At 42.8% G+C, this 15,356-nt stretch overlaps 1 protein-coding gene across 1 annotated transcript; it reads left to right on the plus strand.

The window, feature by feature from the left end:
- The first annotated feature begins 1,354 nt into the window (after positions 1 to 1,354).
- NDUFA9 (NADH:ubiquinone oxidoreductase subunit A9) lies at positions 1,355 to 14,905 on the plus strand. The gene is made up of 11 exons (XM_069003395.1): positions 1,355 to 1,472; positions 4,277 to 4,447; positions 5,216 to 5,313; positions 5,497 to 5,588; positions 7,973 to 8,114; positions 8,453 to 8,555; positions 9,216 to 9,283; positions 9,419 to 9,495; positions 10,955 to 11,050; positions 13,221 to 13,287; positions 14,632 to 14,905. The coding sequence occupies exons 1-11, from the start codon at positions 1,394 to 1,396 to the stop codon at positions 14,797 to 14,799; spliced, it is 1,161 nt and encodes a 386-aa protein (XP_068859496.1). The 5' UTR covers positions 1,355 to 1,393; the 3' UTR covers positions 14,800 to 14,905.
- The last annotated feature ends 451 nt before the right edge of the window (positions 14,906 to 15,356 follow it).

Here is a 15,356-nt window from a genome sequence, read left to right on the forward strand (position 1 = left end):
AGTTCTTATTGTTTATGTGAACACTCTATCTAAAAAAGGTGAACAGTGTAATTCTATCTGTATTTTGTCTAAAGTAAAGAATTCTGTGAAAAGGTAACACTACTGCAGCAAGAACTGTGTTTAAGGTCTCTGCTACAGCTTTTTAATGTTTAAGGCACTTAGCATATATTTCTACTGAAGTTAAAAATTTATATTTCTATTTCACTTTGGTGTGGCTTCTATGTGAAGCCACATATCTCAGCTTGTACAAAAGTTTTAATTTAGCCCCTGTGCTTTGGCTTCCCTCTGGGCCTGAGTCCAGAGGAGCTTTCACTCCAACAAGTTTGTACTTGGAAGGGGAAGATCAGCGAAATCTCTTTGTCCTTACACAGTGGACTTGAGAGCAGTGACATTTTCAGCTTGGCTACGCACTTGGGGTGGCTTAGAGCAAGGCCAGGAGCGTTTCCTTCTTAAGCAAGCCCACACTGCCATCGTGTGTTCGGCTTTATGAGCGCTGACTGTGCCCAGGAAAAAGCCAAGCGCTTTTCTGGCCCGGCCCTATTAAGTGTGGGAGCAGCCAGTGAGAGAGCTCCGCTGTGGATCCAGGCTCTTGGAGAGTGATCCTGCATAGAGCTGGGAAGGAAGACAATCGGCTCATTGCTGGCTGTGCAGTGGATAGGCCACTAAAAAGAAGTTTATTCCAGAGCAACATCTTTCTTTTAGAACATTTTCTGTGGGACCCCCTGGTCAGCATATAACTCGCACCCACTGAACTGCATGAAACTCCCTGGAGATGCGGACCCTCCCTCCAGCTCTGTGCACTGTCCCACTCTCTCACTCTAGCAGATCCCGAACACTTCCCAAACAAAAAGTCCTAGAACAAAAAGCCAGTGCTGGCCTTCATCCTCCCCTTGCCGTTGGTAAACCAGGCCAAAAACACCGGTGGTTCGCACTTTCCTTCTCAGCAGTGTACAGCATCCCATCCATCACTAACCCGAAGCGTTTCCAGCTGCAGGTGGGTGTCGGGCTCTGCTCCCAGGGAACAAGGCACAGGACAAGAGGAAACAGCCTCAACCTGCGCTAGGAGAGGCTCGGGTTACACATCACAAAGAGTTTCCCCACTGAAAGAAGAATTCTTTCTTGGACACTGGAACGGGCTGTCCAGGCTAGCGGTGGAGTTACCGTCCTTGAAGCTACAGTTACACCCTGAGGTACTTAAGGAAACACCGGAGGCACCACTCAGTGCCATAACCTGACTAACACGGCAGCGTTAGATCACAGACTGACCCCAGTAACCTGCACACTCTCCCCCATGCTAATGACGCTAATGAACTCCGTGCCTTTTTAATTGGCATCCCCTGAAGAACCCCGCGGCCCCGCCCTGCGCAGCCGCGCTGCGCCCGCGGCCCCGCGCATGCGCCGCCCCGCCCGCGGGAGACACAAGATGGCGGCGGCGACGCGCTGCGCCCGCGGGCTGCGGCTGCCAAGGGCAGGTGAGTGTCAGCCCCTCACGGCCCCCTCACGGCCCCGGCTCTGCGCCTCGGGGAGCTCGGCCCGTCCGTGCAGCTCTGCCCCAGGCTGGGACGGGCTCGGCTCCCGGCTCTGCGCGAGGGGAGCTCGCACCGCAGCGGCTGGAAAGGAGCTGCCGAAAATTTTTCTGAGGGCGTGGAAATGATCGTGTTTCTGCCTCCTTTCTCCGTAGGGAGCTGGGGGTTGGAGCACAAAGGGCTCGGGATGTAGCTGTGGGTGTCGCGCTGGGGCTGTCACTGCCCTGTAAGCTAAAAGTTTGGATTCCTTTTGCCGTTTCTTAGGTGACTTTGACCTTTTGGCCATGATCTGTAGTAAAGCTCAGCTACTAATATTATAAAGTGTGTATTTGAGGCTTTGCCTCTGTTTAAATTGATTCTGCTCAACTTAAGTTGAGTAGCATGGGAAATGGCAAACGGGTTTTGTAGGTAAAGGGGAGGGAGGAATTTAATATCCTTTTAGTGGGAGCAGTGTGTCCTTTTTTTACCTAAGTGGCTGTCAGACTGCCTCTTAGGACAATTGGGAGATGTGGTGTCTTTTTCCAGTTCGTGGGGTTGGGAGAGAACAGGGATAGACAAACTTCTGAGTAGAGGAAAAGGTGCTTTGGGTTCACTGTGGATATTTGAGCTTTAAGTCATAGAATGACAGAATGATTGGGATTGGAAGGGAACTTAAGGATCATCGGGTTCCAACCCCCTGCCATGGGCAGGGACATCTTCCTCTATCCCAGCTTGCTCCAAGCCCTATCCAGCCTGGCCTGGAACACTTCCAGGGATGGGGCAGCCACAGATTCTCTGAAAAATGGAATTTGTAGCAGGCTTACAGTAGTGGTTGGGCATATAACCATAGCTGGTGATAATTTGTGGCAGGCAGACCTTATAGATTTATGGAACAAGGAAAGATGTTCATCACTAAACACTTTCCAGTGTAATGCAGGCACAACACGTGCATGCTCAAAGGTGGGAGAACATGAAACAGTAATTAGGTATTATTTGTTAGTGTGACAATGATAGCATTATGAAGAGCTTGCCACCAATAATTTTTGCAGAAATAAGGGCAAAAAAGCTACTGAGTAGTTAAAAGATACAATTTTTTTTTAATTTTGTAACTTTCATGTTGTTCTTACATAGGTTGATCTGTGTAATACCTTTTCCAATGGGTGCTCACAGTGGACTGAAATTTTGTTGCATTTAGGGTTTATATTGTAAGAACTGAAAAGTGTTCCTATCTAAAAGTAATAGAGGCAGTTTTAATTGTATGAATATGACTACTGTGTGTTTTTAATTTTTTTAAATAAACGTTTAGAAAAAGAAATGTAGGTAAGCAAAGTGTTGAGGAGTATGGCTCATTAAATTTTCTCTTCACCACTTCAGCATACCATATACCCTTTTTTTTTTTTTGATACTTGAAGGAATCTTGCTGGTTATAAAGAACCCAAACATTTTTCTGTGACTCTGTGTTTCCTAAAAAATAAATTCAATAGCAAGCCCCTAATTATTAGGAAAGCACAAGAATGGGTGAAGACACTGGAGTGTTTTTTCCTTCTTTCTCGTAGTTGGTCTTGAGCTCTCTGTTTCAGTAATGGAAAGGTCCTTTGAAGACAGAAACCCTGCCCAGTTTAAGCTTGGACCTGTTTTGTAGGAGAGATGCCTTTTAGGAAGTCACATACCTACCTTTAAGGTACAGAATGTCTTACTTTGTGCTTTTCTATCTGCCAACTGAAGCATGGTTTCCAAGCATGCTATAAAAAATTGAAAAGTTCGAGTCTAGGTGTTACTCATTTATTTAGGTGGCTGTCAGACTGCTGTTCAGGACAAAATTGGAGATGCAATATCCTTTACCAGTTTGTGGGGTATGGAGAGAACAGGGATAGATGGCTTTTGGGTAGAGAAAAACCTCCCTCAGGCACTGAAATCTGGTTGGATTTTCTGGTTTAAGTTCTGTCAGCTGATACAACAGAATATAATTTATGCCTCAACATACCCTATCCTTTTGATCTTCTGAACATTGTGGCTGCAGTGTCAGTGCCGCTGTGTAACTGGTAATTCCTAACCACATTGGGATAAAACCTTCTTCGGTGTGCAGGTGTTACCTTCCACTATCCCAGGTTGCTCCAAGCCCCATCCAACCTGGCCCTGAACACTTCCAGGGATGGGGCAGCCACAGCTTCTCTGGGCAACCTGTGCCAGGGCCTCACCACCCTCACAGGGAGGAATTTCTTCCTGAAATCTAAACTAAACCTGCTCTCTGTCAGTGTGAGGCCATTCCCCCTTGTCCTGTCACCACGTGCTCTTGTATATCAGTATCCTAATGATGTCCTGTTTCCATGGCTCCCAAGCTTTCCTAGCTCCTTGAGGAAAGGAGCAGCTTTGAGGCAGTATCCCATATATCATGGATCTGGCTCTTTGCATCCCTCCCTATCGCCTCACTCCAGAGCTATGATGCAGGAGAATTGCTTCCTCTGCTATATTTTATATTTTTACTGACTATTCTTTACTTGCTTCACCTTAAACTCACAGTAAGCTTTACTTGTTTAAGAACTGATAACCTTTGCTCCTTCCCTCTCTCTGTTTGGTCCTTGACTTCACCAACAGCTTCCCAGGTCTGCTCCCCTCTGATCTCTCCAGACATCTCTGAAACAGCCCATCAGGATTCTCCACATGGGATATTAGAGAAAAAGGATCTGTGATGAGAAAACCAACATAAGTTGTAAGTTAGCAGTGCTGAATCCCAATTAATGTCCCAAACTCTCTCCTGTTCTGTGTTGCAGGCCATGGGATTTCTGTCCTGACTGCAGCACCGTCAGTGTTGCAGCAGCACCGGCAGGTCCATCACGCCGTGATCCCTCATGGGAGAAGTGGAAGATCCTCTGTCAGTGGCATTGTGGCCACTGTCTTTGGAGCCACAGGTTTCCTGGGACGATACGTTGTCAACCGCTTAGGTAATGCTCACCAGGAGTACTAATTAAAAAAAACTACCAAAAATATTTTTCAACAAAACTAATTAGTCTTTAGGTTGCAGGGTGATGTAGAAGTCTCTGGCATTTTGCATCTTAAAAGTGTTCTGCAGAATGTTTGGTCTGCTTAAGTTCCAGCATGTGACAAGTAGTAAAATGTGTTTTAATCAAGGAGATTTTTGGAGCTTTTGAAGGTTAAGGTCATTAAAAGAAGTCCTACTCCTCTGTAGAATGCAAATCTGAGAAGAGCCACAGCATGTATTTGATTCTTCTGGTTTTAGTCTTATTAGGACATTTTACTAAAAGGTTTGCAGGAGTTTGGTTTGGATTCTTTAAAATTGCCCTTTTGAATTTAAATTTTGGAAAAATAACCCCTGCTGCTTTTTTTGCCTCCTTCTTTTTGTGCAACTTAAAAAATGTAAATGTCTTTGCATGGGTTCCATTTTTTAGGTATTGTGCTGTGTTTATAGGACACACCATTCTTGTTGTTGTTCGTTAACAAGCTTTGGTATTTTGTCTTACAAGCCTAAATATTAAAGAAAGAATCCTGTTTAAGAATTCCAATTAGGTAGGTTCAAGAAGAACCTTAGTTCTGTTCTGCTTTTAGCTTTGCAGATACACATTCGAAATACCTATGTCTAATTGTAGTGCTTCCATGCCAGGGGGAAAAAAAGGGAGCTTTGTTTATTTAGAAGTTCATCTACTTAAAGTGATGTAGCTGTTTGAAACTTTGGAGTTTTTGTGGCCCTTTAGGTCGCATTGGCTCTCAAGTCATCATCCCCTACCGCTGTGATCAGTATGACCTGATGTATCTGCGGCCCATGGGTGACCTGGGACAGCTTCTCTTCATGGTGAGTCTGGCTTGAGGTCAAACACAAACCCCTGGCTATACAAGGCAGCCTGGTAATCCTTCTCAAAGGCACCACTCCAGCTGTTGTTTAGCCTCTAAATGGGAATGTTGTGAAAGAGCTTGCTTTGATGATGCTTATTTATACATTATCTCATCTTGTTCCCATTTGATGCTCTGCTTGCAGGAGTGGGACTGTAGGGACAGAGACTCCATCCGAAGAGCCGTGGAACACAGCAATGTGGTCATTAATCTTATTGGAAAGGAATGGGAAACAAAGTAATTTTCCTTTTTTTTTTCTTTTCCTATATATGATAGATTTGCACCAGGTATTGTAGCCATGTTTTACAGCGTGTGTGTGCAGTGATGCTGCCATTGTTCTTGGCTTCTGTGAAAAAGACAACCCCAAAATTTTGCATATAAAATTTCTTTAAATGGTTAACTCCAGTCCTGGCTGTGATCTGCTCTGGAAAGGTGCATTCTTTCCACAATTTTCCAGTGTAACACTTTTGTTCTGGCAGAAAATTGAAATGTGCTTCTTTCACACACGTTGTAGGTGTTCCCTGAGTGCCTTCCTATAGATGACAGAGCCTCACCAATTTCCTGTATTTTTGTTTACATTGACATTTTATTTATATTAAATTAATTTTTATGTTGTATTTATATTTACATTATTACAGAAGTAAGATTTCATCCTGTCACTTGGACACAGTGATGAGTTGTAGCCTGCTAGAATAAACCATGATCAAACAGGACTAGCTAATGGAGAGTGCCTAAGATCATGACTAATAACGTTCCTTGACAGAATTTTAGCACAGACAGTATTAGCCACAGAAGCATTTTTAAATAATGATTCCTAAGAATAGTTTCTTTTTGAAATCCCTTTTAAAAATTCCATATGTATTTTTAGGTTAAAAATACCTGTAGCAATCACCTTCTCTGTGTGTGTGTGTTCATACAGTTATGTCCACTTTATTTAAAGCCTTATGCCAGACAAAAATTTAATTGTAGGATTTGCCTTTATATGGTGCATAATTTTGCTGTTATAGTAGACAGAAACAAATGTAGATATCAGTTTCATCTTTGTTCACAAACCTAATGGTTTTGTTGTTTTTTTTAATGACTAGCTATTTGATGTTCAAAATCTCTAGACTTGTGTAAAAAGTATGATTTATATAAAAGACAGTTTCTTTTATTATTAAAAGGAAGTGTGAGGACAACAACAGAAAGTTTCATTCTAGGTAAAAATCCCCATACTTTGTTCTCTGGACAGTTTCAATAGATTCAAACAGACAAGTCTTGGTCTGTGTTTAAAACTTTAGGACATTACAGAGCTTAACCACTGTGTGGCACAAATGTTTTAATCACATATTTTATGCATGTGGGTACCAGTGGTGGTGCTGAAACCCTGAGATCAAGTTCTCTGGTTTGTTAAACATGAGGTCAGAGTAACCATTGTAATCATCCCAGAGCCTATGAGAAACTTGGGCAGGAGGAAAAGTAAGATGAGGTGGAGAGATCAGTCAAAAAAAGCAAAGCCTGCCATGAAATACTTTTGTCCTTGCCTTGTACTCGTGTCCAGGCTCCTCTGTGTGTACTCTGTTGTTTGAAACTCCATGGTTACAGGAGGGATGTTGTTCGTTCTCATGTGTTTCTGAATCTATTTTGGTGAGCAGAACAGAAGTGATGGTTCCCAGGATCAGATTAGTTATTGAAAGCTCAAAAATAACTTCTTATTTTTAAGGCTTTCTTTGGACTCCAGTGGGATCTGAAGAGCTGTGGGAGGAGATAAGGACACAGAGAGGGGTGTTTGGATAAGATGTTTGTTACCCAAAGCAAACAGTCCAGATGCAGGGGTGCTTACAGGGACAATATAATGACATGAGCAGCTATTTCTCTTTCTTGCAGTCTTGGGATAGTTGGAAAGAATTTTGGGACTGTTGCCAGCCTATAATGTCAGTTCTGCTTGGAGACAGAGCTTTTGTATTGTTATTGATCAGTTACCAAACTGGTTTACAGTATAACCCTCTAATTTAGGCCTCTTGAATATCATACAGTGAGGGGAGAATTTCTTCTTGCTTCTCCTAGAAGTCCCTTTCATCTCTGAAATCGTTCTAAATGCTCTGACAAATCGTTTTTCCATTTGCATGAGCACCTCTGTGTTCTCTGGTTTGTTTTTGTCTGCATCCCCTGTGCCAAGCATCTGTCCTGACTTGTGCTGCTCAGAAATGTTGAGCTTCTTTGTAGTGTAATTAAGCGTGTCAAATCAAGGCAAATTTTGAACAGTTTTCATAAAAATACAGCTTTGCTCAGAGTTCAAGGTGCAGGAGCACTTCTCTTAATAAAAATGACCTGTTTTCACTTCCACTGGGAGTTTTCTATTTGTCACAGACAAGTGGGCAGGAGGACTTTTCCTACTGATTTAATCTTACCAGGTGAAAAAGTAGAGAAGCTGAAATTGATGATTACAGGTGCGATTTCACTTGCCTCTAATTTTTATGGTATGGAGAGTCCATCATGAAGGGAAATTGTGTTTCTAACAAAGAGTGTCAGTATAGGTTTTTGATAACACATTTAAGTAATACATAATGATTGCTTGTTGGCTGATTGGCAGCCATTATTGATTGCTCCTAAAGTAACATTTGGGTTTTGCCTTGCTTTAGAAACTTCAAATTTGAAGATGGATTTGTAACTATTCCTCAAAGTATCGCACAGATAAGTAGGGAAGCTGGTGTGGAAAAATTCATTCATATCTCTCACCTGAATGCTCACATGAGGAGTCCTTCCAAATACCTCAGGAACAAAGTAAGTCTGGAATCCACTTCAAAATATTTCCTGAGAATGTACTTTGTGTTTGATTTGGGTGGGGTTTTTTCACCCCAGCTGGGTCTGTTTGAAGGAAATCAGTGTATGAATTTGCTAAAGACTGTTTTCTGCAGCTGAGAAATGTTCAGACTTTCTGTGAGACCTTTATCTTAGTACAGCATTTCAAGGATCAAATGGCTTAGATACAAATAACTTTTGTGCTACTGATGGCATCATTGCTTTCAGTTCTGTAGTCAAGGATGCCTTTTGTTATGAAAGACATCCACTTCTGCTTGATTCAGCATGGATCTAATGAATGTGTTTGTTTTAATTGATAGGCTGTTGGAGAGGAGGTAGTGAGGGAAGAATTTCCAGGTGCAGTAATTTTGAAGCCCTCTGAGATGTTTGGGAGAGAGGACCGATTTCTCAATCATTATGCAAGTAGGTACTCTTGGAATAATAAACTCATGTATGATTTGTGCAACTGCCTGCAGAGAACAGAGAGAAAATGGATTTTCTTCTGAAAAGCAGACAGGTGTGTTTTTATCAGGAATGTGTGGGAAACATAGAAACATAATAAATTCTCACCTCTTGGCAGAATTCTTTCTCAATCTAGTTAGATGTTGCTCTTTGTTTTTATTTTTGTAATCATTCTGTTTTGAGGGGGAGTGTGTGTACTACTGGGTTATTTAGATTATTCTCACCTGAGGTCTGGTCATCTTGGCCCTCAAAGTAGTTTGTCAAGCAGGTCAAATGTAAAAATCCTCCTGAATTGCTTTGGGCTCAGAAGCTCCAATAATGTCTGATGGATCACCAACAAAATTGCTACACAGGATAGAGTGGAACCAGTTTCTGTCTTGCAAAGTTGAGATATGTCTGAGCTAAGTAAACAGCAAATGCAGCTTTCTCCTTGCTGTTAATATAGAAATTAAATGTGTGCAAAAAAAAATGTTGCTGCAATTGACTGGGAATTCTTCCCAATTCTATTTTTTTTTAAAGTGAAGTCAATTTTCAGAAGAGATCCACACTCAGTGTGGTGTAAAATGTCTTGGTTATTCTGGTACTGAAAGGATTCCCAGATTTTTGCTTTTTTTCCGTCAGACATGCGCTGGTTTGGTGGTGTGCCTCTGATTGCTCTGGGCAAAAAAACAGTCAAGCAACCAGTCTATGTAAGTTTTCCTTAAAATCCCAATCCCAAATCCTCAGTGGGTGGATGTGTTGGTTCTGTAAACCACCTCTGAAAGAGGAGTGTGTGCGTGTATTCCTGTTTTCTCTTGGTCACTGTCTGAATTTGTTCCTCACAGGTGGTTGATGTAGCAAAGGCAATTATTAATGCAATTAAGAATCCTGATGCAAAAGGAAAAACATATGCCTTGGCTGGGTAGGTCACGTTTTCTGATTCTAATGAACTGTAGTACTTCTTTTTGGTGTCATTTTTTGGCATGCTGCACAGAACATTTAATTAATTTAATCTTCATCCATGCACACAGTTTGAGCTGCAATAAATTCCACCTCCTTTTTGGGAGGAAAAATGGCTCAAGTTGTTATTGTGAGTACTCTGAAAATCCTAGTCTGGGCCCCACTGCATTTCATGTGATGTATGTGCACACAAAGAAATTGGTAGCTTGGGAAACATGCTAGATAGCATGGATTTGGGGAAAATTCTGGTAAAGCTGTGTGGAAACCACCTGGAATTAGAATGGGTTAGAGGCAGTTAGAGACTGGATTTACAGGTTGCCCAGAGAAGCTGGAAGCTGTGGCTGCCCCATCCCTGGAAGTGTCCAAGGCCAGGTTGGATGGGGCTCTGAGCACCCTGAGATAGTGCAAGGTGTCCCTGCCCATGGTAGGGGTTGGAGTAGATGGTTTTTAAGGTCCCTTCCAACCCAAACCGTTTTGTGATTCTCTGATCTCTCAGAACTTTTCTGGAGAACATGTCAGTTGAAGGCTCAGTTTTCATGCCTGTAACCTCAGACCTTGGCATCTTGAGATCTTGAGTTTATCAATGCTCAGCAGTGTGGTCTTGTGGTGTCATGGAGCTTTTCAGAATGTTTTGGAGTACCAGCAAATTGCCTGGAAAGCCGAGGGAGATACCTGACACCTCAGCCTGAGCTAGATATCTAGAGAACCTAAAATGCCAAGGCAGAATCTGAACAAGAAAGGGATGGGAATTCCCAATGGTTCATGTTACTCTTAGGTGTGTGAATGGAAGACTGACTGCTTCCTTCTCTCCATCTAGAGGGGGGGAATGCATTTTTTAGGCAATTCACCTTAGCTTCTTGGTCTTGCTTTTAAGTAGAGCAATGTATTCTTGTATCAAGTATACTTTACTTGTATCAAGGAAAGGCAAGTGAAGCAATTTCCTTGCAGCTATTCCCTACAAGGATGGGATGTCTTATTAGGAAAGCATCCTTACTTCTCCATCTGCTTTCTGGCTTCCAAGGGGGCTTGTACAAACTCCTGTCTCACTGCTGGAAATCTTGAGTTCAGAGCTGGAGTCAGCATGGAGGAGGCACATTAAGGTGTGCTTTCAAAGCATGCAAAATACACTTCCTCCAGTGTGGTTGTGGTGGGTTAGCCCTGGCCAGCAACCAAATGCCCACTGTTCCTTTCTGCCACTTCTCCATGCTTGTCCTCAGCTCCAGGATGGCTGCAGTCCTTGAGGATAAACCTGCTCCATGTGAGCCACAGGGGAATCTCTGCTGACAAATTATCTGGATTGAAGAAGCGGGCTTTTTGTAAGCCTTGGGGGTGGAGGGTGTTAAATTGTTTTTTTTCTTCCCTTGCTGCAAATATTGAAGTGTAGCTGAGTGAGGTGTGATGTTTGCTGCTTTCCCTTTCAGCCCTCACCGGTACCTCCTGTATGACATGGTTGAGTACATCTACGCCGTTTCCCACCACCCCTTCATTCCTTACCCGCTGCCACGACCTCTCTACCGGTAAGTGGGACCCTAAGGCAGGGAGCTCTTGGCAGCACAGAAGCATAAACACCTGTTGCACAGATTATTTACTCTGCCCAGTTGTTATTTAATGTGGTGGGGTTGCAGAAGTTGCATTTCCTAAGGTACTTGTTAGCCAGTTTTGAGCCTTTAGTTCAGGGACAGACCTGCACATGATGAGCTGGTACATGAAATGCTTGCTTGTAGTGAGCTTAACATAGCTGTTTATTCCAGAGTCATTTCTCCCTGGTATCTAGGGACAGGTTGAGAGGACACAGCCTCCAGCTGCACCAGGGGAGGCTCAGGTTGGACATCAGGAGGAACTTCTTTACAGAAGAGGTGGTTAAACATTGGAATGGGCTGCCCAGGGAGGTGTTTGAAGAAACAACTGGACGTGGCACTCAGTGCTCTGGTCTGGTTGATGTGGTGGTGATCAGCAGAGGTTGGACTTGATCATACTGGAGGTCTTTTCCAGTCTAAGTGATTCTGTGATTGAATGGTTTTGCTGAGTCAAGAAGTAGCAAAAGGTCCTAATTTGATAAAATTAGTAGCAAATGGAATGATTTTTAATAATGCCACAGGGAAAATCTGTGTGAATGCTGCTGACTGCAGGCCCTGACAGATTTTTGTGCACAATCTTAAGGAACTGCTACTGTCAGCTGTCCTTCCAGTCTGGCAAGCACTGCCACCCTGGAAGCAGAGGAGTAGTAAAAAATGGGTGTGGGCATGGATTGGCTTTCTAGTTCAGTCCTTTGTATGGATTTGAGTCAGTGTTGGAGGTAATTTTGTACTGGGATCTTGGCCTGACAGTTTGAGCAGTGTGCTTGTGAGCAAGCATTTCTATGTCTGTGATAGGAGAGCAGTGACATCTTTAGAAGATGGTGCTGAATGGGGAGGCAAGAAGGGAAAGGTGAAGCATCACTTCAGCTGACTACAGTAGGCTGTTCACATGCACTGAGGATAGTAACAGTGCATGAAAAAATCAGTATAATCTGAGCCTAGGCCTGATCCTAAGGAAATAATCACATCTTTTTGAAGAGCTACCCCAAACAGTAAATGCCCTTTCAGAAGTTGCCCTCAACATGATGGAACTGTGTTATTATTTGGCATCCTGGTCCTCTTCACTTTTAGTACAATGAAAATTTATAAGCTAAATCAGTCACCAGAGTTAGAACCCTCCTGCCAGTAGGACTCAGCATTGGATCCATTGAAGTGCTGATGGATAATTCTTAGAACATCCTAAACCGTTGTGGCTGTTCCTGTACTGGCTGTAAGAAGCACCAGGTTATACCATGGCTCAGCTGACCCAGAGCAGCTTGTTAAAAAAGGTGCTCTGTGAGTGCTTCTTAGTTTTATTCACATTTGCTGCAGTCTATGTTATGCTTTTTTATTTATGGGCTAAACTAAGTGATATTTCATCTTTTTGAGAAAAGAATGCACCTAAAAGGCAGATGAGCCTGGTTGTGTTTATGTGCAGTAACTTAGTGACACCTTAATCTGCCAGGTGAGCACTTCAGCAAGAGGTTCTACCTGTTCTGTAAAATATTCTGCTCTTGGTCCTGAGACACTGAGCAGGAGCTGTAGCATTATTTTCTTTTCCCTGACAGATTTCCTTTCTTTCAAGGGAAACTTCATTTCTGAAAACTGCAGCTGTCCTAGTCCTCATCCTTTTTATAGATTGCTCCAGATTCTACTAGCTTGTTTGTATGGCTGATAACTCACTTAGTTGTCAGCAAGTGTGTTTTCTCCTGGAGGCATTGAATCCAACTTCGTGACTAATAGGATTGCTGCCTACACTGGCAGGGAACAGTTTGGATGAAAGGCAGGGGCAAGACTGAGTCCTCTGGTGTTTGGGGAATTGGATATGGGGCTTACTTTCCCCACCCACTAACTCTCATTTGTACTTCTAGAGATCTGCTTCTCCATTCCATCCAAAGTAAAATAGTACAAGATCCAATAATTCAGGAACAGTTAATTACCATAAACACAACTAAGAACTTAGTGGGTGACACGTTCAGTGCTTTAATGAGCTCACAGCTTGCAAGAACAGCTTCAGAACAAGCTCTTGCTCACTTGTCTATTAAGTTTGAAGTATTTTTTACCAGATTTTGTTATCCTCTATGTGTCTGGATAAATGACTGCACTTTGGCAACATTTCTTCTGTTCACAGGTTCATTGCAAGATTCTTTGAGATGAATCCGTTTGAACCGTGGTTGACACGGGACAAGGTGGATCGGGTAAGTGTGGGACCAGCCAAAAATCCCTCTTGGGAAAGGTTTCATTGTGCCTTTGTAACTCTCACTTGTGGTTTTGCATTCCCAAAAACACATGGAATTGAAAACAGCCAGAAGTAGAGGTTGGATGAGCAAAGTGATGGGGGGCAGTGCTCCCCACTCTTAGTCAGTTTATGTACCTCTAGATGCACCAAAATCATTTCCATCATCCAGAGAATGGTGTTTTTAACAGCTGAAGCTGAACTGACGCCCTGCACGCATTCCAAAATCTCACTTAACATTGGAGTGTTTCTTGGGAGAATGTTCTGACTTCATGTTTAGTCCTGACTTCTCAGAGTTTTTCAGTGGGGGTGGAGAAGTAAGTTGCAAAAAGCCAACTACAAGCAAGGAAAAAGTAGGAATTGGCAAGTATTAATGTCAAAATCTGGTGTATGTGTAGGCTAGCAAAGATAGTCATGTACATTCTCTGAACTTTCTGCTTTCTGAATTACGGAGTGACTCTCCCAACTGTCAGCAGCACTGGAATTTCAATATATTTTGTTACAACGTAGGATCAGTAGACTGCCTTGATTGTTCCCTGGGATAGAATTGTAACATCTCCAAAAACCTTTCTTCCAGCTGCCTTTGTAGTTTCTTGAGTTACATTTCATAAAATAAGCCTGCACCAAATCACTAAAACTGCTGCAAGTCAGCTGTAACATAGGTAGTTTAAGAGGGAGTTTCTCCATGTCACTTCTGGGTCGGATTGTTCCTCTGTCCAAGCTTTTCTTCCTTAAATAATGTATATAATGTTAGATGTGTTTGACTTAAAAGACCTTTCAAGGAACAACGGAGTAAGAGAAATACCTGTTTTCTAAGATATGTCATATGGGTTGCATATATGGTAATAGAATTAACTGTTTTTCCTGTACAGAACCATGTTCTAAACCATAAGCAGAGCAAAGCAATCTACCAGAGGTGATAATTCAACACACATTTTCTTGACAAAGCAGAATATCCATAATTTGAGTTCAAGTATGCCCTTGGAGTTCTGCGTAATTTTGCAGTTGTGATGCAGTAACCTCCCTGATAATGTGTGGAGAGAAAAAGGAAGACACTCCCTGCTTGTCTCACTGGTATTTATTCCTGAATTAAAGCCTGAAGGACCTTTTGCTGGATGCAGAATACCTGTACCTCCTGTTGAAGGTGTTGATACTCAAGACTTTGTGTAATTATGCCACGGTTCTGTTTGAATCTTTCCTCCTCCTCTACTTATTTTGGCAGGAGAATGATTGCATTGGGTGTAATGCTGTCCAAGTCAATTACCTTTTTTTTTTTTTTCCCTTACCCTCCCCATTCTTGTTGAAGTTTCACACAACAGACATGACATTTCCTGACCTTCCTGGTTTTGAAGAGCTGGGGATTGAACCAACCCCCCTGGAACAAAAAGCCATAGAAGTTCTGCGCCGTCACCGCAGGTTCCGCTGGTTGGATGCTGAGCTGGAGGAAGCAAAGCCAAAGACACATCCCGTGTAACAGCTGGCAAGGGGGGGATACTTGAAGCTTCTTAAACTGCCTTTGGATGACCCAACTTCTTTGGAGAACTGTGTACATACTGAGTAAAATGTATTAATCATGTAAACTGTATTTCACCAGTGTTGTCTTTTCAGTTAGGGGGGGACTGTTACTGCAATGCAGATTTTCTCTCTGCCACAAAAGCAGGTAACATGGATGCTTAGCTGGTGAGCATTACAGTGTTCTGAAGGTTGGGACTAGGGGGAATGTGCCTTAACACTTGTCCCTTTTTCCCTTGGCTCTCAAAGCAAATGTGTCACTGTGCTTTAGATGCTCAAGTGATTTCAAGATCTAGATCTCCCAGAACATGCCCTTTCCAATAGGGATTGCTGGTAATGCCACCTGTTCAGATTATGGCATCTCAGACAAAGCCCTGGTTTTAAGTTTTTGACTCTTCTGAACTTGTTTTTTTGCCCTGAACACATCTCTTAAAGAAAGTAGCAGCCTCCTTTCAGGGAGTTGCACAAGGTCTCCACTGAGCCTCCTTTTCTCCAGGTTAAACACTTCCAGCTCCCTCA

This window comes from Aphelocoma coerulescens, chromosome 1A (assembly GCF_041296385.1).
Source record: "Aphelocoma coerulescens isolate FSJ_1873_10779 chromosome 1A, UR_Acoe_1.0, whole genome shotgun sequence".
NCBI lineage: Eukaryota > Metazoa > Chordata > Aves > Passeriformes > Corvidae > Aphelocoma > Aphelocoma coerulescens.

Excerpts from the sequence above, each read along its gene's own strand:
- NDUFA9 (XM_069003395.1), top strand. The coding sequence starts at position 1,394 with ATGCGCCGCCCCGCCCGCGGGAGACACAAGATGGCGGCGGCGACGCGC. Across the intron at positions 8,115-8,452 it reads CCAAATACCTCAGGAACAAA|GCTGTTGGAGAGGAGGTAGT; the intron begins GTAAGTCTGGAA and ends TTTAATTGATAG. Across the intron at positions 13,288-14,631 it reads CACGGGACAAGGTGGATCGG|TTTCACACAACAGACATGAC; the intron begins GTAAGTGTGGGA and ends TTCTTGTTGAAG.